We start from the raw sequence: 24,358 nt of genomic DNA, 5'->3' as shown, positions 1-24,358 counted from the left end.
AACCCATTAAGTCACAATTGCATATGCATTTTTCTATAAGCTTTGTAACTTGCAAAACAAAAGAAAATATTTAGAAACTGCAGAATAACAATGATGGTGAAAATAATTGTTTATTCTTTTTATAGGGGCCACCAACAGATGCTCCTGCGGTCGATACAGCAGAACAGGTTTATATCTCTTCCCTTGCACTGCTGAAAGTAAGTGTTCTGTGTACATTCTATGTCTGAATATTATGCTGGAGTTAGAGCACCTGGCAGAAGTCCAGAGTTAATGGACTCGTGTTGCCTAAGTGCTGGCCAGACTTATTTTAAAAATAAATTAATACTGATTAGAACCCTCAGAAACTTATTTTAATTAGTTACCTTTTGTTGGCTTTATTTTTAATATTTTATAGTTTGTTACATTTTCCAAAAGTGTTACAAGTTGCAAATTAGCTAGTGAGCAACAAAGGCTGAAAAACATACCTCAAACCAAACTTGAAGCTTCTGCTAAACATATGATGTCATTTGATCTTAATTCCAGATGTTGAAGCATGGTCGTGCTGGTGTCCCTATGGAAGTTATGGGTCTGATGCTTGGGGAATTTGTTGATGATTATACTGTGAGAGTGATTGATGTTTTTGCAATGCCACAGTCTGGAACGGTGAGTTCTTCACATTTAGACCTTGATAATTTTATTTGCTTGTTTGGCTTTTTTCCTTAGGGTAAATTTATTTTTAAAAATCTTTTTGTGCTTTACCTCATTGAAGCAATCTGAAAGTATAAGTTGTGAATTATAATACAAACAAGTCTAATGGTTAAAGAATTTCAGTTAAAAAAAATGTAGTCCGTCAAAACTTTTTATAGCAAAGGTTAGTGCATAAGTGTGCATATCACTATATATAGATATTATGTCCTTTTCTATATATAAATATAGTGGTAGAACATGACATACGAGACTTATGGATTGATAAACTTTCAGAACTCATACTATGAGCCAGCAGAAAGATTCAAAATTTAAAAGGTTTGTTTAGAAGTATATCATGCCCTTAATTGTGATGGTGCTATATACTTCAAACTTGCTCTGTGACTGATCTTAGTTGCATGTCTCTTAAATGATACTTCTGTGATTTGAAAAAAAAAAATGCATTTAAATTTTGAGTATGAATATCCATTTTATGAACAGATTAAAGAGACAAAGAGTTAAGGGACATAATTGCAATTTATGATGCCTTATTTTGTGTAACTAGAATGAAATGTTCTTAAAACAAGCATGGGATGATTCCTTTGTAACTCAGAGGTACACTCCATGACATTTTCAAATTCTTTTGTCCTGAGTTTATTCTATACATGTGTGTAATACAAAAATCTGCAAAAAGCCAATATGTGATATTTATCTTGAATAAAGCGTGTAGAGCTGAACTTAGGATAAACAATAGGCCATTGTTTGCTAACCAAACAGAGGAGAAAAAGGTGAATTCCTATGCATATTTAATAATGTTTACTCATAGTAGAGATTACTTAAATAGCAGTTCAAAATAATTCTTTAGCATTTTAAAAATCACATTGAAATACATTTCTAAAAATTATATTTTGTGTTTAAGGGTGTTCTGTCATGTTGTACTGAAGTATTCAGGTTGCTTTTTAAACAGATGCTTATGAATATTTTTGTTTGTGTGAAGTTACAAGTTAAAAGATAATATTGCTTCATGTACAGCTACTATGATTTTTGTCTGTCTTTTAAATCAGGGTGTCAGTGTGGAGGCAGTTGATCCTGTATTTCAAGCAAAAATGTTGGATATGCTGAAACAGACGGGAAGGTAAGTCACTGTAAAGAGGGCTGACAGTAACAAGTACTCCCTCCACGGTTTTTAGAAGAAATGGCTGGCTTTCTGCAAAACTAGTGATCTAAGTGCTATTAATAATGTTTAAAAATAAATAACTGCCCCAGAAATTAGGTGAGTAGCATAGCCTGTAATTCAGTCCCCCTCATGCATTTCAATTGTCAGGAGATTGTCACTCCTGTTAAACCTACAGCTTTGATTATCGTCCAGAAAGATTACAATGCTGCTCAGTTTAGCATAGGCGATTACTACACAGCACCTGGTGAAAAGATTGATATTTCTATTTAACCCTTTAAAGAAAATTTTTTACATTTTTGAAGTTATAGCTTATTCATAAGCAATTTTCATGAAAAGAAAGGAAAAATAATTTTGCAAAAATCATAGTATTTAAACAAATTTTTATTTCACTCCTGCCTCTCAACAGTTGTCGTCTGCTTGCTCAAATTCTTCTACTGTGGGAAAAACTTCAAAATTAATGTTAGCAAAAGGCTCAGCAGCTGAACAGAACAGTGCAAATTGCTTTTTGACTGAGTTCCTAGTTCTACTGCTGGTTTAATTGATATTTAATCCTTTCCCACCGTTGGTTCCCGTTGTCCATGTCTGAAATGGACTTTCTGCCGTGAAAATTCAACCTTCGATGCCAAGGAGTTAAAGAGTAGATATTTACTCAAGTGCTGAAAGGGTAAAAACTGGTTCAGGGAAGGTGTGGTAACAGGGTGAAAAACTGAAAGCATGATCTACCACTGCTAATGTGTATCCCTTAATGATAGCCCTCTTTTGTCGCATTTATTCATGTCCATGTTTTCACCATACTGTGGTGAGTAATTTAAATATTACTAATAGTGTTTTTTTCACAGCTCATCCTAATTTATACCCTGATATGTTCCTATTTCTTCTTGTGATAAGTGTTTATATTTTTAAAAATATCAAATGTCCTCTTTGTTTCAGACCTGAAATGGTAGTTGGTTGGTATCATAGTCATCCTGGCTTTGGCTGTTGGTTGTCTGGTGTAGATATCAATACTCAGCAGAGCTTTGAAGCCTTATCAGAAAGAGCTGTTGCTGTGGTGGTGGATCCCATTCAGAGTGTAAAAGGAAAGGTATAGTAGACTTGCTTTTTATTTTTAAGTACTTCACTAAGATTTAATACAGAATCACTGTAAGTATGTGTAAGTGTTTGATTTTTGAAGGTCCATACTGTATTTCACGAAAAAACCCATCAAACCAGCAACCAAAATCTCATTGTAAGTGAATAGATCACTTCCAGTTTGTTCTGCATCTTACATAAGTAGTCCTTAAACAGGCTGGATGTCTTTGATACTGTGTCAGTACACATAACCAATCATAATAATCTCAATATTTTGCTATTCAGGTGTCACTCAACAGGTTTACAACTAATAATTCAAGTATACATTGTTTTACATATTACATTCTAGCTACAAAATCTGAGATCAATTACTGACAGATTGGAATAGGTTCAGCCCCTTAACATGGGTACTAAGAATACATTGATTTGCAGGCGTTGTGTATGATGATTTTTATTAAAATTTCTCTTCCAAATGTTTTGGGCAATAAAACTCTACAGAGAAGTTGATATCAAGCATTTAAATTTTTGAGAAGTGTGCAGATAAATTATTAAGTAGGTTAAATTATTATGAAAAGAGATTAACTTGCAAAGCATATTGGGTTATAGTTGTCCTTTGTTGAAATCTCTTTTGTTCTTGTTTAGTTCTCTTTTTATTTCTTTCTAGCCCCATATGCCATTTTCCTATTTCCTGCCTCATGACAGCAGGGAGCAGCTCTATTATCACCTTCACAGAGCTGTCTGCAAATGTGAGAGGCAATTCGATTTTGCTCAACCACAGGGAGAGTGGATTAGAAAAACTACAGAACGTACAGAAATTGGCTAGGTGGTTTACTGCTTTAAAATACTGCTGAGGTGTTTTGTTTGAGCATGCACTCCCATTGTATTGTAGAATAATTATTGAAATGCGTCATGGTATATATGGATGATATTCATGTAAATTTATAAATATTTTAAAAGTGTTCATCTTCTATAAAACTAGTATAATTTCCTGTGAGGCAGATCTTATTAAAGAGACCAAACACTATGGGTTCTCTTAATTTCATAGCAGAATGTTCTGAAGCTACAGTTGCATTTTCAGGTTTTTTTGTTTTTTTTTTTTAATTCTGAATTTTACAGCAAATACATTTATGTAACAGGCAATTGAGAAATTATTAGTTTCTGGTTGTTTGGAAGGTACTAGACAGCTGTATAAATTTTATTCCTTTTTAAATTACTTAACAAGTAGAAGAAAACACAGGTACTCTTGGGAGGAGGGGAGGATGCAGTAGAACTCTTAATTATTCTTATTTTTCCTAAAACTTCTATTTTCCCACTCCAATACAAATGTTGAAATAAGATTCTTTTTGTTTTGTCAAAATATAATTGTCAGGACTATTACTCGTAATTAATTTAGACCTCACTAGCTATTAAATCCATTAGAAAGAAAAGCCTCCCAATAAGTCACATTGCTGTTATAACACACTTGTTCACTAAATGCTTCTTTAAAAAATAATTTTATTGCCACTGTTGTTTGACATAGATGTCTATCTTTGAGATCTTCAATAAAGTCATCTTTGGCATATTTATTTTGAATGTGGATAAATTTTTGTCCATCTAAGCATTTCTCAGTTACAGCTGCTCTTATGGCATTGCTGCCAGTACTTGAGATTACTGGAAGTCTTGTAATGTTTGTTTTGCATACACAATTTTTAGCTGCTACAGTCAGATTAAATTACGTTCTCAGGTTTCACATTAAAAAAAAATTACATCTGTCATGTTTCTGGCAAGTGCATCTTTTAAAGCTTAGAAATAAAAAGAATCTCCCAAATTATGAATACCACTTGTAATTAACTTCTTGATTTGGAAGATGTGGAATGTGTTTGAGTTTTATGATACTGGTTGGCAAGATCACTTACACTAAAAGGTGTTTGGATTTTAGATGAACTGAGAGAAGAACAGATATATTGGAGTTCAGAGGGGTTCTTAGGTCAGGTTTCAGTGCTCCATGTGCCTGGCTAACTTATCATGGCACCCAGAGCCTTTTCATGTGCTGCAGAGCTCGAGCTGAGCCTCTTTCAGGAAAGTATCTGCATTTGCCAGCACCAGCAAATGAAGAACCACTTGCAGAGGTAATTTTTACAGTATTATTGGTGGGCTTTAGCTGCATGAGTCCAAGATCTTTCCTCATTATACCTTATACTAGCAGGACTTCTGGCAAAAAAATATAATGAGCATGTGGCATAAAGATTTTAATATGGCATGTTTTGTCTGAGATTAGATGTATTTAAAAGCAAAGCCCAAAAATAACACATTAGCTAATTTTAAAGCTGCCTCAGGGCAGGTCCATGCCCATACAAATTGCCATAGTTTATGGTCAGTGAAGCAGTCATGGTTGTGCTAGTGGAGAATAACTGGGGCAGAGGTTATTTTCATGTGTCAGGAAGTTGCAGTGAATTCTGATGAGGAACCTCAGGTTCACCTTGACTAGCTAAGATATTAAAAAGTAGTTTACCCTGTTACTGTAGAAAATGAAAACTTGTTAAGTTCTTTGTTAACTACCTTGTCCCCTTACACATTTTCTGTGTAGCACAAGGATGCATGATTGCAGTTTAAAAATAAGTATACCTGTAATTCTCATCAGGTAAAAAACCAAGCCAGTCGTTTTATTTCTTAAAGCTGACAAGCAAAAATAAAAAGTCATAAAATCCTTAAAATAAAATCCATAAAATAAACCACCCATATAGATCTGTGGATAAATTACCAACTGCTTTAATGACCATTTTAGGACTGGGATATTTTTTGTATTAATATAGTAGGACACATGAAGTTCAAGCAATTCCAAATAGTTATCTTAGTACTCTGAATACATATGCTTGCACACAAAGTATGTTTTTTCATGGCTGTGTACCATATTTTGCAATATTTAGGCTAAGAGTGTTCTAGTTGCCTGTAAATTCACAACAGAGCAGTGAGTTTTAAATGGAGGTCAGTGATCTCAGAATGCAGAGAGGAAAAGCTTTGTTTTGACTCTTTTTTTTTTTTTTTTTTTTTTTTTTTAGCTTGATTTCTTTGAATGAAATCAGAGTAAACATGATGAAATATGGCCAGTGGGGCAACCTGACTAGCTGTTGTTTCATATTATACTTACTAATAAACTTTTATCTCCTCCAGTTTTCCAATCTGTGCAATGGAAGCTGTAATACATATTTAGAGTATTCCACAGAAGCAGTACTTTCATTAAAGATCTGGAATAAAGCTAAATATTGACATTTCATATTTATTTCCAACATACACTTTGAAATGTCTGTACAGAGACATAAACCTTTGCCAAATGTTAAAAATAAATGTGTTTTTTTGGACCTTAACTTAGCAGCTGTTCATCACCTCTTAAGAAAAAAATAACTACGCTAAACCCACTGTAACATAGTATCTTTAAGTCCAAAAGCATTAACTTACTGCTGCATTCACTGTATTGTTAAATTAATAATAATAATGGTGTTTTCTTTTATGAAGTGTTTTAAAATTTGAATCTTTTATTATAATAAAGTCACCATTTGAAATTATTTGTTCTTTTAAGAGAGATAACTGGTTTCCCTTGATTAATAATCACTTGCGTAAGGATTGATAAAATATCCAAAATTGTCCAAATTTATACATCTGAGAAGCTTGTTGGCACTTGTGGTTAGCAGGATTGGTAGCAAAATCTTACTCATACAGCAAGCTTTCATTTCTGTTGGGCTATATTTTTTTCTAGCAAGGCACTGTCAGAAGTATTTATAGGAAAAAATGTAGTTTATGGCAAAATTATATTTTAATTGTTTGCTGAGGAAAATAGTTGTCTTTGTAATAACTTTTTTATAAATTCATTTTTATAAGTCACCTCAGACAGATAAAAACAAATAGGCTATGCATCTTAATCTTGTGCTTAAACTGGATTCTGCCATATTCATAAGAGGATTTTGCTGTGGTACTTTATCCTTATCTTAAACTCATTCAGATGATAAAAGAAAATAAATATGTTCATTTGGGCCGCCTGGTAAATCAAACTAATTCTAGTTGAGAATGATCTCTGTAGATCATTTAGCCAAATTTTGTGCTGAGCACAGTTTCAACACTGAGTTCAGATCAGCACATTTAGTGTTTTATCCACTTGGATCTTGAGATTCAACAGCCTCATGGCAATTCCAATATTTTTTTTTTCTTCCAATTTTTCTTTCCCTTTGTACGCATATGGTCAGCAGCTCCCCTTTTTAGTTTATTATTACTGTCTTCTGCCATGTACATCATTGAAGAACTTTGTTCTGTGGTCCAAGCAACCTCTTCTGGAATTTGAAGGTTTTTTACTTCAGAGTGTCAGAATGTGGACTGTAGTCTGAAACCATTTTGTGCATGCAGTTTTTTTCATTGGTAGTTGAAAATTGCTTTCTTTTGTTGAACATGTGAGATCTTTAGAATTTTATTCTAAAAGGGGTAAAAAAAAATGTGCTGAACTTTATAATTTGTTATTGTAGTAATTTTTGAAGTATGAAAAAAATTACTCTTATTGTACTGGAGGGAGAGAAAGATACATGCTGGTTTCATCCTCCTACAAATGAACATCCTAAGGAGAGCTGGTGGACTTGTCTTAGCAATCTCTTTCCCCTTTTTTGTCCATTGGTACTTGTAAATCTAAATGACAACTGGTATGTAATTAGTGATGTATATGTGTATTATGGGTTTGTTACTACCTGGTTTCAGTTTTTTTACTCTTCAGAATAATAGATGGTCATTTTTGTTGATTGCTAACCATAACAATGGTGATTTGCAAGTAATTTTGATCTCTTTCACTATTTTTATGTTCCAGTTTAAATTAAATTGACTGTGTATTACCCTGTTTCAGACTGGTGACTTCCATTCTTGTGCTGCAAATCTTCCTAGTTTATCAAGACAAATATGTGTGTGAATGGTTTCATAATTTGGTAATTACATGTTAGTCAAAAACACTGAAACCAGTAGCAAACAGCGATTTAACAATTATTTTCCTGAATTTTGGAATTACCATCTACCTTCAAGATTTTCTTCAGCTGATCATGTTTTACACCAGGTTTTTGAAAGATTGCATGGTTTTAAACCTCCATTCTTTTATCAAAGTGCTATTATTTTCCTTTGAAATTGTCTTTTTCCCTTCTTTGTTTGAATTAACCATGGGATTTAAAGAGACTTTGTTTTTTAAGAAGGTAGAAAAAGAGCAATCCTTAAATGAGATGTGTGGAGACACTAGTGTAATGCCTGAAATTTAAAATAGCCCATTAAGAATTAAGTTTGTGAGAAGTGTAAGCAGATTGGAGCCACCTAACAAGATTTTTTTAAATATACCCAATTCCTCCTTCCCACTTCATGCATTTGTCTTGATCTTTGCCTTAGTAAATCTTCCCTAGACACAAGTGAATTCAACAGTCTTTAGGGTACCATTAAAAGTAGGTAACACAGTGGAAGTTAGTAATTAAAAGCAATTAACAAAACAGTAAACTATATTATCACTACTTTGGTGACATGTCTATTTATTGCGAATTATTATACAGGTAACATTTAGAAGAAAATGTATTTTAAAACATGATACAATTTTGTCAGAATCTTTTATGCCTGGAACAACTTTCAGGTATATATATTGTTAGAACTGGTTTGCTAATACAGTTTTGATTGATGTATCAAGAGTACATTTCTGAGCATTATGCACAGTGTGTAGTACTATGTAGTACTATGCTGTTTCTTGACATTGACTGGACAGAAACATTGTAGTTTGATTTAGGCAAGAACCAAGTTTCAATATGAGCCTGGTTTGGAGAGTAAGGAAGTTGTATGTTTGTGCTGAGTTTGATCACTGTTGATTCAGTAAAGATTGATGTTCTTTTGCCTGGATAATCATATTTGTAGGACATGAATTGTGTCTGCATCACAGTGTGGGCTACTTGGCATTTTCTGTTCAGGCTGTGTAAACTTAGGCATAAACTACATCATTTTATTATTGCCAGTGTACCACTGTTTTGTTACATTTTCTAGAGTGATTATACATACCCAGATTAACATATTTTGCATATTTTACCTTCTGTTTTTTAATGGAGTGCTGAAATTGTTACTATCAATTCTAACGTTCCAATATTTGTTATGTAATGTCCTTTGGACTTGTGATTTAATTAAGTAATGTATGTTTACCTACTAAACCATTTATATAGGTTATTTGAGTTCATGCCCTTCTCTAAAACAGAAAGTTCTGAGACTTCATTGGAAAGTATTAAATGTTTAATTTCCTTTTGCTGTGGTGGATGTAGAATAGTCCATTTATCTTCATTAAGGCATATAGCTTTAAAAATTGTGGCTCAGCTACATGGGAGTTATGGATGCATGCCCTCACTTGTCAAGATAAATGTATTATGCTGTAGTTCTCTTCCCTTTCCAGTATGGATATTGAAGTTGTACTGCAGATTTGACCACAAGTAAATAATTCTCCAAGGATAGAGAAGGAAAATGCACATACTCCTAGGAATATGTTTTCAGAGCTAAAATTGACGTTTTATAAATAATTTCCATGTTGCAAACTTCAAACTCACAATCACAGCAATTCAGTGATATGCATTTGGCATGAGTCAGTTTCAGTTCTTAGTGCTTTTCATTGGAAATGGCATAAAAAGTACGATTTCTTTGAATTTTTTATGTTGTGGGCTTGCAGGGGACAGAAGATGTTCTTCACTTGTAGTTGTCTAACAGTGCATGGCAGCATAAATAACGAAATGGTCATAAACCTGAGCTGCACTTCTCTGGTCACATGTTCCATTTCATTTTTAAAGAATCTAGAAACAAACTAAGCAGTTGATAACAGGTCAGTTGCAGGTGATAAAAGAGATTTTAGATGGGACATTACTTCTTTTTCCACACCTGGCATAACCACACTCTATCCCCCTTTGCAGTTGTCCTTAAGCACTGGTATGTTTGTTCATAAACATATGGCATAAACAATATATCACTGTTTGAATTCCAAGGACACAATGCATTTTTAAAGATAGTCACCATATGCCATGGATTCTTCACTGGAGAAATATTGATATTAGACTTTTTTTTAAATTTAAACAATAAAGGCTGACTTATGCCTAACTGAAGTTTACCACTAAAATACAGTGGGACTTGGAAAACAGAACTATTTCATTCAGTATTGTTCAGAAATTCAATATGGGAGAGATTTAAGAATCAAGTGAAGTACTCTTTTTTTTTTTAATACCCTACAAATTTATAAAGATTGTTTTAGAAAAACCAATTCAGTTATTATCAGTATCTGATAATAAGAATCCAAAACATTCAGGAGAAACTAAAAGAAGTCTACCATAGACTTCTTAAATACTCTATATTTTAATCAAGGCATTATTTTTAGTAACTATGTGGAGACTATATGAGGCCAGATTTTTGTCTAGCTAGCAGTTGAAGTGTCCAGTGTTCATCTTAGATTGTGAGTAAATTTTAATAATATTAGTTATAGTTATCCTGACATTTACGCAGGATATAATTGTAAATTTTCTTTCTAAAAATACGTTCTATGGGCTCTAGTGTGGGCTGTTGACCCCAGGCAACTGCTAAAAAAATGCTGTATAGTTATTGTTTTTTAGATTATTATGCATTTTGAAGCTAAGACAGATGTACAAAAAGATGCAGTTTTTATTTTGTATTGGCAGCTTCCAAATATTTAGTATCTATTTCCAAGAACTGCAATTAGTAAAGCATCCATGGTACTGAAATCCACACATCCCACAAGCTAATTATATTTGCAAGGTCAGATTGAATACATATTTTCAGAAAAATAAAGGGTTATATAAATGTGTCTTCTACTTGGCTGTTATATCACAGTTTGTTGATCTGGAGTATAATGTGTACAATTCACAAATTTGTCTGATAACAGAAAGTGGTGTGTGATTGTGTTTATTTTACTAACCAGTATATTCACAGCAATCACTTCCAAATATCTCTCCAGTAAAGATGTGTTAATTACAAAACAGACAAGGTCTTCTATTATATTAAAGCTACTAACAAGAAGACAGCAGGAATCACACATGTAAATAGCATCATCAACCCCTATTTTAGTCCTCTGTTTTGATCTGTGAGTTGCGCATAGACCAAAGGTGCTATTAAAGACTCAGTATATGAAATAGGCAGCATTATATGAACAAAATTTATTCAACAAGAAAACAGACCTTTAACATGAATTTAACAAGCCTGAGAAATTATAAACTCTCATATGCTGCAGATTCATGCAGTGATAATAAACAAAAAAGGAAAGTAAGAGGTTTCCTTAAGCTAGCCAAACTGCTAATGGTTTTGTTATAAGCTGTCTGCTGTTGAAATGACCTCTGAAAAGTCTGGAGACACTTACACAAGGAAAAATTAAATGGTCAGAGTGGTGAAAGAGTTGCACTATGGAAGTGCATTTAAAAAAAAATTACCTTCGAATTTCTGGAAAACATCCTAATAGCACAGACTTCTGGTTAACTTTTTAATGTCTTTTAGGAAAGGAGTTTAGCATGAAGCTTGGAAACAAATTTTAACTGAAAAGTACATGCTGTATTGTATTCTATAAATAGGTAATTTAAGTACAATGAAAGCTTAAAATTTTTGCTTGGGAAATAGTGTCTCTTTACAACAAAAATCTAAGCAACTGAGTGGTGGTTTGTGCTGGATTTAATTAATCCTTAGAAGTTCTTTGTTCAAAATACTGTGTCTTAAGTTTCCATCATAGAATAAGGGGTGACCATGTTCTGTCATCAGCCTGCATCATTCTGTACTTGGAAATACACAAACGTAGAGGGGAGACTTCAACTTGTACACACCTCCAAGTGCTCACTGGGGCTTTTTTCTTGGATCTTACTGTGGCATAATTAACACCTACTTCACCCATTGCTCATTAGTACACTGGACATTAATGAGTCTATTTATTTTTATGTAATCTTCTAAAGGTGGGACTGATTTATGCTCACTATGAAAAAAGCAACTAGCAATTTATTTGATAGAAATGAATATGTAGGATTTATTGTTGTATTTATGTTTTTATTGTGTATTAGGTCTAAATTTAGTTTCCAGGTTGCTGAGCATGTTAGTTTCTTTAAGATGGTTGCTATAGTGATAGCAGCAAATTCCTTTAATCTTAGTGTAGTTAAAGTATTTAGTTATCATTGGTCATCAGAGTGCAGCTAAGACAAAATATAGCATTTGCACATATACTTTTTGTACCCCTCTGAGATTGTAAGAACTGTAATTTTATCCCTTTTAAAAGCATAATATTTGGTGTTTGTGATTTCAGTTTTTCATACTCTTTTCTCTTTGATTTTTGTTTGTTCTACTTAGGAAATACTTGCATGTCATTCCTTCAGGAGGAAGTATAGTGTATTCCCATGCACTTTATATCCAAAACATAGTGGAAGTTACTTCTGGTCAATTAAGATGTTTGAGCAATATTCAGTATCACTCATGAATTTGTTCTCATATTTTAATGTGAAATTTAACTAATCTGGAAACTAACCAAAATGTTGAATTTTCTTGTCAAAAAAGTTTAATTTTTTTTTTACTTTGGCTCAAGCCCCAAAACAAAGCCACGCTGGACAATGCCATTCTTTTTGGATAAGCTTGACATTGTCTAGTAAAGTTCTCAGTTAAATTCAGGTTTCGAAGTGGGGCTGTTAGTAAACTATAAAGCAACTCCTTGTCATTCTAGTATACTACCAAGTTCATGTTTCTTGCTCCTCAGGGTAAATTTTTACTTACTTCCTTAGTTTTTTTCCATTATCTAGCTAGTCTCTGGAGAACTGGTAGTGCTTTTTTTTTTTTTTTTTTTTTTTTCTCATGGTTTGCTTGACTTTTTAATTTATACTGCCTGTTTGTTATGGTTGGGCATTTCCAGGTGTTGATAAATTAGAGCATCTGGTTAAAATGGAATACAAAGAAAATACAAAAGCTTCTTACAAGTGTTCTAAAATACAGAAAAATGATGAAAACAAACCAATTACTTCTTAGGTTATGATAAAGAATGTAGAGATATATAGTATCTGTTTTAGATATTTTTGAGAATTATTCTAAATGTAATTCCTTTTTTTGTAGCCTTGGTATCAGATAGCATACTTCTGCTGCATTCTGAATCTGAACTGTGTTTTTTTTATTGTTCAGGAAAATAATATCACTGGTAGCTCATTTCTATTGTGTCACAACTGAACATTTTTAGTAAAGAAGATCCTTTTTGGAATGATGTTTGAAAACATGGTATATGCAGGTGGATCTGGCCAGAGGGTGAGAGACCAAGCAATAGCCCTTAGTGACACTCAGTCAACACCATTGTCTCATTTGGGTCTCAGAAGTAAATCACAACAGGTGATAAGGTTGTGGGTTGTGGGTTTTTTCTGTTTGCACCTGATGATTTTTTTTTGTTATGAATACTTGCCAATTAATTTCATTTCCACATGAAGGACCTCAGTATTTTTTTTCTTGTAATCCTAAAACCTTCACATTATTTAGTTATTAATCAATATTTGTGTAAACAGAGAGGAAAATGCTGGAACAAGGTGGGAGACTCAGTGTCACTTTCTCTGCAGACTTTCAGTGAGAGTGGTTCATTTCTTGTTTATTCGACATAAACAAGGTTGGAGTCTAATTCCTCAAAATATCCAACCAGCCATGTAAGTGCATCTGTTGTTGTCCAACCCTTACTACAGAGAAGAAAATAATAAAAAATATTATAGAAAAGCTGTTAAAAGGGGATTTAAGTTAATAACTCTTCAAACATCCGCAGACAAGATGCCTGCAAAGTCTGCCTGGTACTGTTCTAGTGGATGTGCAAGGCTGTATCTGTGCTGGTCCAGTTAAAAGACTGGACCCTAAACAAGAATTCTTCTAGCAGTTATGAGCCTGTGCTGGTCAGGACACAGTGAGAGTGGGTTTGAGTGCATTGTTAGTGCATTCTTAGGTCTGTTTCAGCTCCTGTAGGTTTTGGATAGGGGTGGGGGTTTTATTGCATGGGAGCACAAATTTCTCTTTCCAAAAATTTTCATAGACATATTTGGCACAGACCAGAGTAAGATTCAGTCATGGGTTTACATTATTTGCAATAAAATAGCACTGAATACTGCCTACTGTGTACCTTTAAATCATAAATGACCTTGGTTTTCTTTTACTCTATTTTTTACTCCTGAGCATGACACTGACAAGGACTTTTTAATCCATCAGACAGTTTATAGACCCTTTCGTAGTCACAAGAAGCAAAAAGCATCTGACTAGAAGGGAATACATGGGGCAAGTTCCTTGCTGGCTATAATTTTGTTGTCATTTCAAGTATTGTGGTAGTATAATTGATGTGACAGGACTGGGCTTTGGACTTGGTCCCTTAGCTTGTGCTCACTTTCAGTTTTAGTCTCTCTCTGTCATTCATTTTGATTGGATAAGATTTAGGTGACAAACATATGCATAGTTTTGAGGTTTAGAGTAAGTGTACATAAAATTCAACATTATGTGGTGATATAATGTATATAAACCATACAGTTAAATGGAAAAGGTAATAATTGGTGTCACCTTACAATACAAGGTAGTGTAGTGTGCTGATCACATAGCCAGCAGGAGGTTCTTTTTTATTAATATTATAATTAAATGATTTTCTGGATAAAGGCCAAAAACAGATGAGAGTTGATTGTGCCTTGTCCACTGTTGCTTGGCTCTATTAGTTGCATTTTCTAAAAAGAATTGACTTGACATCTTGTTTTTACAGGTTGTTATTGATGCCTTCAGATTGATCAATGCTAATATGATGGTCTTAGGACATGAACCAAGACAAACAACTTCAAATCTGGGTCACTTAAACAAGCCATCTATCCAGGTAAACCTAGTGCTGATAGTCCTGTAAATTGTGAGATTTATTAATCAGTTTTTGGAAAAGGTACTTAAAACAGTAGGTTACAGATTATTTATTGTTCTATTGCATTTTTTCACATGCATTTATAGTGATTCATCAATGGACATGTATGTATGAGTTTTAAAACTGAGCCTTAAATTAGCTACCTAAGTGTGAATGCGTGTGTTTAATAGAGCAAAGATTCAAGTATAAATTTATGGAAATGCAAATTTTTGACAGTGACAATTGATGACATAACATGTGATGCAAGACAGGTGCATTTTCCATCCTGCTGAAAAACTGCTGCTTATCAACATCTCTGCTTTCTTCAAGATTAGTTACTCACAAGTGAATTATGGAAAAAGTAGTCTCTTTTTACTGTAAGTTTATAGAGGTTCTTGCTTATTATGTAATCTAGATTAAACCTTGTATTATGTCTTAAATAGTTAATCTCTGACTTTTTTTGTAATGCAATAATTTGCTGAGAAAAAGGTGGAAGAGGATATTCAGTGGATAAAATGGATGTCTGGCTTCTGCTGTAATATTTCTTTTGAATATACATTTGTGAAACTTAAATATTCAAAGTTTGATTTCTGAAGTTGACTTTCACTAAAAAGACAAAAGTTTTAGTCTTCACTGAAACAAGTCTTTATTTTGAGAAATAGCTTCTGTCCTGTAACAAGTATCCTCTGGAGGGATTAATGCTTTTATCTGTGTCATCCTTCTGCCTCAATGTTTATTCCTTTAAAAAAAATTTTCCGCCTTACTATGTGTTCTAAAGTCTTGTGTCCTTGAAACCATGAAGACCAGTTCCTGCTTTTTGTTCCTTACTTCAACAATGGAAGTAATATTTTGCTAAGTAAAATTGAAGAAAATGAATATCCCCTCAGAGCAGAGCTGAGATAATGGCTGGATTTGTGCTCTAAGAGAGCCATCCTTTGGGAGGTTCTAGACCTCCTTTCTTTTTTCTTGCAAAAGAAAAGTTGTTTTTTAGTTACTAATACATTGCAAGTCTTTGCTGTTGATAAAAATGCTAGTAAAAAAGACTCTTAAAATTAGAGAGTATCTGCTTCAGGAGGCTGTGTTTTACTTTGGATTTTTGAATTGGTCAAATTTGCAAACAATAATGAGTATAAATAAGCAGCTAATACTCTTGATAGAATGTGGGCAAGCCCATGCTTGCGTGTTTCAAGGCTTTTCTAACTGGGCTTTTCTAGACCATGTGTAATGCTTTTCCTTGGAAACCCCTGCAGTATTGTTCAGCTTCATTATTTTAAGATCACTGTCACTACAGTGTGGCATATTTTGGCCATGGGATTTTAGGTTTCTGTTATTAAAATGGGTAGTTTTTGTTTGTGTTGATTTTTTGCAAGCTGGCAATGAGCTATTGCAAATGTCACTGTTAAGATAAGAATCATAATTTTAAATGATACTCTGTTCCTAAAGCTGCAAGAGCTCTTGCAGTGTTATTTTGCTTTTATTTTAAGCCATTAATAAAATTCTGACCCAGTTGAGGACAGAAGCAAACTAAATACTGATTTCAGCTGAGCTAGAGGCAGGACATTATAAGACATTACTTAAAATCTCAGGAAGAAGAATAATAGAATATTACATGCCTTGGCTTCATTCCCTTTTTGTGTGTAGTTTTTTCTTGTGTTTCCTTACCAACAGTGTTTTTACAGTTGTTAACCTTTTTCATTTGCCCACTTTAAAGGGTTTTAAAGGGTGGTTTTTGGAAGTGGGGAGGAAAGGGAGAGGATAGTGGGAGAAGGCAAACCACTTTGTCAAATTTTAAGAACTTGAGAAAACTTCTTAAATATCTAAACCTGAGTTTATACACAAACAGCAAAACCTCATATGCAATCATTTTGAGTGAGATTAGAAAATGTCAGTAGAAATTACTGCTAATAGTTTCAACTATAAATTCCTTTACTGATGGTAAAACCTGTATTTTACAAATTAAATTTTAAAAAGTTGCACAAGTAATGGTTTTCTGTAAGTGCTAGTTCTCATAACTTTTCATGTAGTTTTAATCTTTGTATATGTGTTTGCAATGTATGGTGAAGAAATTTCAACTTTCATACAGATCATTTTGTAATGCTGAAATATTAAGTTGCATAAGATGCAAATACACATTCATTATGTATAGCTCTAAATACATATTTAAACATAAATAGGTGGAATGTTTGAAACATAAGAAGTATTTATCACTTCAAAGCATACTTTATGTATGCTTTATTGCATTTTGTTTGTAAATGTATTGTGAAATTTTATTTGACGATAAACTCTGTTAGTTGTGATGAGGTTTCATCATAGAATTTTACCTCCCCAAATATTAATGTAACTCAACCCTAAGTCATAAATGTAAAAGGAAATATCTAATGTGTGTGAGCAAAATAGAAAATACATACAGCTGTCACTAAAACTAATCACAGTTGACCAGATTGTATTTGCAGAGGGCATAATTATAGCTAAAAAGGTGGGGTCTTTTTTCTTCATTTACAGTTAAGAAATAAAATTAGTTTTAATATCCTAGGTTAATTTCATGCACATTTTCTAACTGAGGTTTTTGCTTGCTTCAGTTAATCCCTCTTCATGTTGTACCCTGGAGAATGAACTTGGGAATGTTGACAGTGGTTATAAATAAATAGATAGCAAATAGTCTTTTGTTTGTAGCAGAATATTTTAATAGAGTATTTTAATAGGAATGATAACCAAATGTATTGCGAGAGGAAGGATTTGAGAGAAATATGTTTGTGCATATGTATCGGTCAAATGTTTGAAGGCAGTTGCCATTTTTTCTTTTTATAGTTGCTACTGTGTGAAAAAAATCTGTGGTTTAGAAATAGAAAGCATAACTGTCAGTTAATGAACACAAAAAAAGAAATAGAACCAGGTATATTTACTTCCTATCTCCTTAGAGTCTCTGAATTTTTTTCTTCATATTTTTTGTTTATCTGAGTGTTGTTTAAAGATGTTTATATTGAAATTAGGTTTCTCCTTCTAATATTGCTTCATTTCAGCAGTGGGTGATTTAATTCAGTTTCTCCCCTGAATTTTGCAGGCACTTATCCATGGACTTAACAGACATTACTATTCCATCACCATCAACTACAGGAAGAATGAACTAGAACAGAAGGTAATTGTTTCAGTTTTAATTCAGAGTACCAGGAACATTATACAAACTGTTTAAAATTTGTGGCAGTATTCAGATTTCAACGGCTGTTACTCTCAATAATTGTTTTAACTCTCCTGGAATAGGTCACTTCTCTTCTAGAAAGCACTTGAAAAGTACAGTCATGGTGATGAAACTTTCCAAAACCACATTTTAATGACCATATGAATAGTTTGGCAACATTTTTGGACCTTTCAGAAAGTTGTCATGCTGTTCTCTGAACCTAAGTTTGCTCAAAGTTTCAAGTTTTTAGTGATGAAGCTGAAAGACATACTAGCTGCCTTCAGTTTTCACAGGCTGGAATTCCTGAAGCTTGGAGAATTTTTAACTATGTTTTCCAAAATAGAATGTATAACCAAGGGATGTTGTGTTTTTATTTGCTGTAAAGATACTTCCAGTTGGTATGATTGGAACTCCCCTAGTCACTGAATATCAGGAAGTAGTGATGTCCTGCATTTACAGAAGAACTATTATGGAGTTACTGACAACATACATTTTTTCTTATTTTTACTTCAAACTTCTTCAAGTTACATGCAAAATCTTGCTTGAGAGTCTCAACCAGGAAAACAAAAAAGGATATAAAAAAAGCTTACATATCATCTACAGAAGTTAATTATTGAAAAGGCAGATTCCATCTTCTGTGTCTGTGTTCTCTGATATATCTGTGTGTTTTCATGGCCTTATTAGGGATATGAATTGGTCTCAAAGTTATGATTAAGTGGTCAGAATATTATTTTTTTCACGGAATTCAGACTTTTTGAGATACAAGTAATAAGGAAAAAAAACAGTTTCAAATAATGGGGGAGTATGTTTGCAAATTAAGGAGTTGGAAAGAATGTGTGAAATTTTTAATGCAGTATCAGACTTTCATGACCTCCCTGTTAGGGAAAAGAGTAGCTGATTCCACAAAACTAGCTCTCAGGAAATTTTGGTGAGGCTTCCAGGGAGTTATTGTTTCCTGTCAAATGCGACAATTTGGCAAATCCAGTGTTGTCTGAGGTTTCAAGTGTGTGTTTTTGTCAGTGTCTTTACCTGAGTTACTATCTTTGCAAATAGGAGAATAATCTTGACCAAGTTAGGAAGACTTTAATCTGTGAGGCAACAACTCTCTCTCACATCTTTCATGAGGCAGCTTCATACATATCTCAAACCCCCCTCGTGGTGGTGGTGATCTGTTATCTCCATCTGTAGTAAGAAGAGTGCATGCTTCATGTATTAGATTAGGAGCTCATCACACCAAACCTTAATTTTAAAATCAAGATAGCCTAGCTAAACTGTCCATATGCAGTTTGCCTACGACTCCTTCTGTCAGTAGCTAAGATCTTGCTAACACAAATTATGACACAAACTTTCAACTCAGTTCACATATTCCAAAGACAGGTTTCTTTGGAAGCTTTACATAGGATGAAATAGGTACTTTTATTCAGGTGATAGCAATTACAGGGATTACCAGACATTTACATGTCTAGTAAATGTTCACAAATTGAAGGCAAGCTGAAACTGTTTGCTGGAAGGGTCCTCTCTAGGATTACCAAGTGTGCAGAAGGTCCAAAAAATGCACTTCCTTTATTCATGAAAATTAAGAAATTGCTGTTACAGATCTTCCTTTGCTCTTTCAAGATGGCATGAAAGTCAAGTCAAAGTAAAACCTTTGTAATAGTGCCTACATTTGTCGTGAGCAAATCTCTGCACATTTTGTCTGATGGTTTTTATGCTTTTTTATGCTTGTTTATTCTGTATGAGGCGAAGACACAAGTTATGTTCTGGTCACTTTTGAATTTTATTTTATCATAACTGTCAGTTGCTTGCTTACAGAACAGATATTCAGTGAAGCCTATAGAACTATTTTATGAATTTAATTGAAGCGTTAAAACAGTTTGTAACTTCATCAGAGGCCAAAAGCTTCAACTGTTCCTCGTATGGTGGCTAAAATATTCAGATTTCTCTTAGCCCTCCTACAGGGCAGTTACGCATTCTCAACCTGCAGCAAAAGTAACAAATCACAGAAAACAGATCTATGTATTCCTGTCAAAGTAAATGTGACCCATGTTATCATGCCTCATTTTCATATTTAGGATCAAGAAGTTCAATCTTTAAAAAGTGTGCAAATCCATCTTCTACTCTTGCAGAACAGTTGATCATTGTATTTCCTCTTTTTGAACACTGACTTTGTAAGATCAATTTTTTTTTTACATTCTTCTTACTATAAATCAGTTGCCTGTCAAAGAGATCTTCATAATATTCTGAAAGTATTTTATGGTGAATGCTCTAAAGAAGTTTTGTCTTGCAGATGCTGCTAAATTTGCATAAGAAGAGTTGGATGGAAGGTTTGACACTTCAGGACTACAGTGAACATTGCAAACTCAATGAAACAGTAGTGAAAGAGATGTTAGAACTAGCTAAGAATTATAACAAGGTATTCATATCCCATAATGATAGTACAACTGTAGCCGTGTTTATGAAGAAATTAGTTGCTTAATTTCAGAGGGAATTGATTATCACAAGCTTTATTCAGAATGGCTGTACTAATCAGCTACATGTGGTTTCTGTGTGAAGTTGCCAGATTAGCTCCTCAGGCACTGCCACCACACTTTTTGCCCTAAACTCTTGTCCAAGTGTTTAGTTACATGCTTTGCTTTGAAATGTGAGTGATCATATCAATTTTGTATTTTTACTTAGTGACAAGAATATAAGATTTATGTAGATCAAAATGAGCAGTTAGTCATATTTTTCAATCCTTCAGTCAAGGACTGTTTAATCACTGTAGCAAAATAAAGGTTATCTGTATCAGTCTAGTAGGTAGGCTGTAAGTATTTAGAATACATTCCAGAGGCCAGCTCCATGTTCTGTTTAGATAAGAAAATTTTTATTGGTATTGTAAGTAAGAGGAATCACAAATACTTGTACTGTTTTAATACTGAAACACTTAGAAATATTTCTTACAAATACTAGATCTCAACAAGCATTCTATGAATAGTAATCGTGTCAGTATTTCTTAACAAGTGTTATTTCTTTAACTCTTTGGAAGCCAGTATTACATTCACTAGTTAAGTTAGTGGATGAACTTTATGAAGACATTGTATTTGAAGACAAATTTGAAGACAACAAACAGTATCAAAATATATTAAAATAAATTACTTTAAACAGTACAAAAATTTTCTGAGATCAAATCTCCAGTAATTGAAACGGTATAAAAAATGTTGAGTTCGGTTCTGTTTTACTATTTTAACCATTTTCAACTATCTTTAACTATTGGTACCGCTCATTTAAGATTTTTGCTTAATAACATTTTGGTGAATATCTGACAATAAAACCATTCATAAGTATTTAAGTATTTTCCTTGATCTTTTGCACTAACACTCAGTAATTAAAACCACGTCTGCTGAAAAGCTGAAGTACCTTTCCTTTTGACTTCTGAAATGTGTTGCTGTTTGATTTTTTTTTTTTTTTTTTTTTTTTTTTTAAGGAACAGAATTGTGTTTTGAGAATATGTGGCTTGGGGAAAAAGTAAACGAAATCTGAAACACTGACCTTTTCTGTGTTTCTTTCACAGGCTGTTGAAGAAGAAGATAAGATGACACCTGAACAGCTGGCAATAAAAAATGTTGGCAAGCAGGTGAGGTGTGATGAATTAGAGTGAGGTGGAATGATATGCTTCGTTCATTCTACATACTAATTTTTTACATGTGCATAGGTGATTTTAGTTCTACGTGCATGATATTCTCAATGCTTCAAATAATAAATTTATTTTTGTTGGAGGTTGTGCAAGGAACAGGGCCTTTGACTGCACGTAATTGGCAGAATGTCTGCAAGCTGTGTTCTACATTGTTTTTGTTATATGCTGAGGAGCAGTGTTGAAGTTTAGTGTTCCCTTTTCCTTCTTTGTTTTAACTTCTTCTAAGAGACATAAAAATATCCAAGTGTGTGCCAGAGAGACCCAAACTGGAGACATTTAAAAAATGGTGATCATGGAAACAGAGGTGAGAGGGGTGTGTTTGTACATTATCATGGCTAAAGAGCCAGCTCACCCCTGTCTTCAGTTCATGAAAACACTGTAAGGGCTTAGCTTGCAGACTCACTTGGCAGGTAGGCTGAGTTCCTTTGTATTGGTGTTTGAGGAAAACTGTTTAGAACCACAGCCGAAAGCAAAAATACCCACTCAATTCATTCCATCCCTTTGCAACTTTAGGATATAATGTCTTTTTAAAGACTCAACAAAAAACTATTTCTATATTTGATTTCAACAGTTCTTGTGAGCAAGAGGAGAGCAAAGCAAATTTGTAAGAGTTTGTGTTCAAGAAGGGCAATGGAAACAAGAAATAGCTTTTAAAATATCTAGTGTGTCCTTAAAGAACCAGTACTTGTTGTATTGCTAGTAGCAGTAGAAGAATTTAAAAGATTCTGGATTGCTCTTATGTGTCAGCTTCTAGCAGCAATGTCATAACACATCTGCACTATTGTTCAGTCACTCATGTATTTCTGTAGCATTCAGAACAATGGAGTTTATGCACACCTACACATACATAAATATATACATATAAAATATGTAAGAAGTGTTGTATTTTAAGGGTTATGACGTCATCTCAAACAGAACTTGAGCTTCACTAGTTGTTACACATACATGAAAAAAATTCTCTTTTGATACAGCTCTTGAAAAAGAAAATAATTTCTTTCCTGATAAAATTTTAAAGTTTTCTTTAAATTAAAAAATAGTTCAATGAAGTAATTTTTAAGTGAGTTTTTTAATGCAACTTAGAAAAAAAGATTTGTAAACAAGCAGCCACTCACAATAGATATACTATGTTATTAGGTGTATAATTTGTTAGGAACAGAAAGAATACTGGAGAACTGTCTGATCTTTGGAAAGGAGGTATTTAAGAAGGGCAGCATATACTGATTCTGTGGCACTCTTCTATATAAATTTAGATGGATTCATTACATTTTTACATGATTCTGTCTTTTAAAGAAGTTATAATTCCCATGCATGATTGTCTTCCATATTTTAATTTCTTTGCACACAAGAATTACTTCAATAATACTATCATAAAGTTTAGACATCTTTTAGAGGTATGCCTGATATTTTTGCAGCATTTGGTGCTTAATTGTTTCATATCAGTGGTGAAACTGAAGAAGTGCATGGGTATGATTTTCAACCAGAAATAATCTTATTGTTGCATGCAGATGCCCACAATGCCTACATCAATTGAGTAATAGTGTGTGGGGATATGTATTTTCAGAAAACTGCTTAGGCTTAACATTCAATTTGTAAGAGCATTTGAACAAGGCATTGTTCACGTTTCATGTTTTTATGGGTATAGATACACTCATTTTCTTGCAGTTAGCACAACTATTCAAAGACTGCGTTAGATGATGCTTGCATCTTTGCAGGATTAGACCACATTTGCACATCTGAAAACAAATTGCAATCTACCAGAACTAAGATTAAAATATTGGCCTTAGTGAGATATATAGTAAAATTCACATGTTGTGTATTGTCCTTAAAACTAACTCACAGCTGCCACAGTTATTCTTGATATGCTGGATAGAAATTTACTTCCTAAACCTATCCTCCACTTAACTGTTAGTATGAATTAATAAAATTTTCTTCATGTAAATTCAGTCATTTGCTAGGTCTTCCTAGAATGGAAAATTTAGGAGCATTACTGGTCTGCATTCATTTAACTTGCAGACATCTTAAATAGACTTGAAGTAAATGAAATCTTTCAGAGATGTGTTTCAGTCATTCCTCTCACAACATCCTTTGTATTTCAGGACCCTAAACGTCATTTAGAAGAGCATGTGCATGTGCTGATGACCTCAAACATTGTCCAGTGTTTAGCTGCTATGTTGGATACAGTTGTATTTAAATAACTGAGTTACCGTTTGTGATACTTCCTGTGTATATTTGTTTATTGTTTCTAATACTCACAAAACAGAGACTGTTGAGGCTCTATTTGATTAAACGGAGACATCTGACTTCATTTGCAATGTAAGTGCAGCACTATAACACCTCTCAGTCTCTAATTGTGCATTTGCTTCAGTTTCTTTATGTCAGGGTCCTCACAGATTCCAAAGCATTCAGGAACACAATGTGGGAAAAAAATGCAGTAAGTTTTCATTTAATATTGGGGGGGTGGGGGGAATCAGTAGTACATATATATTTTGATTGTTGCAGCATAATAAAAATACATTTACAAATCTGTCTCAAGTTCTGGACAGTGTTTTTTGAGAAAGGACAGCGGGAATTAACAAACTAGAAAAAGTGTTAGTAAACATTTGTTTCTCCTCACTATAAAACTATTGAGATACTAATGAATAGGAAATAAAAAATTCTCTATTGGAATTTGGATCCCATTGATTACCAGTTACAAAAAAAATCATAGTGCTGAATTCTGAGGATGTACAA

General features: G+C 33.5%; 1 protein-coding gene across 2 annotated transcripts in view; it reads left to right on the top strand.

The window, feature by feature from the left end:
* The window catches only part of PSMD14 (proteasome 26S subunit, non-ATPase 14), a 46,162-nt gene extending 22,007 nt beyond the window's left edge, over positions 1–24,155 (top strand). For both annotated transcript variants that reach the window (XM_079311598.1, XM_079311599.1), the window contains 9 exons: positions 126–197; positions 523–642; positions 1,728–1,798; positions 2,771–2,921; positions 14,655–14,762; positions 17,842–17,916; positions 20,243–20,368; positions 21,506–21,568; positions 23,725–24,155. In XM_079311598.1, the coding sequence (XP_079167724.1) occupies positions 126–197; positions 523–642; positions 1,728–1,798; positions 2,771–2,921; positions 14,655–14,762; positions 17,842–17,916; positions 20,243–20,368; positions 21,506–21,568; positions 23,725–23,823 (885 nt within the window). In that variant the 3' untranslated portion in view covers positions 23,824–24,155. The remainder of the gene's footprint in view (positions 1–125; positions 198–522; positions 643–1,727; positions 1,799–2,770; positions 2,922–14,654; positions 14,763–17,841; positions 17,917–20,242; positions 20,369–21,505; positions 21,569–23,724) is intronic.
* Positions 24,156–24,358: the final 203 nt, after the last annotated feature.

The sequence above is a fragment of the Erithacus rubecula genome (genome assembly GCF_903797595.1).
Source record: "Erithacus rubecula genome assembly, chromosome: 8".
NCBI classification, from domain to species: domain Eukaryota; kingdom Metazoa; phylum Chordata; class Aves; order Passeriformes; family Muscicapidae; genus Erithacus; species Erithacus rubecula.
This window is presented reverse-complemented; position numbering and strand designations above follow the sequence as displayed.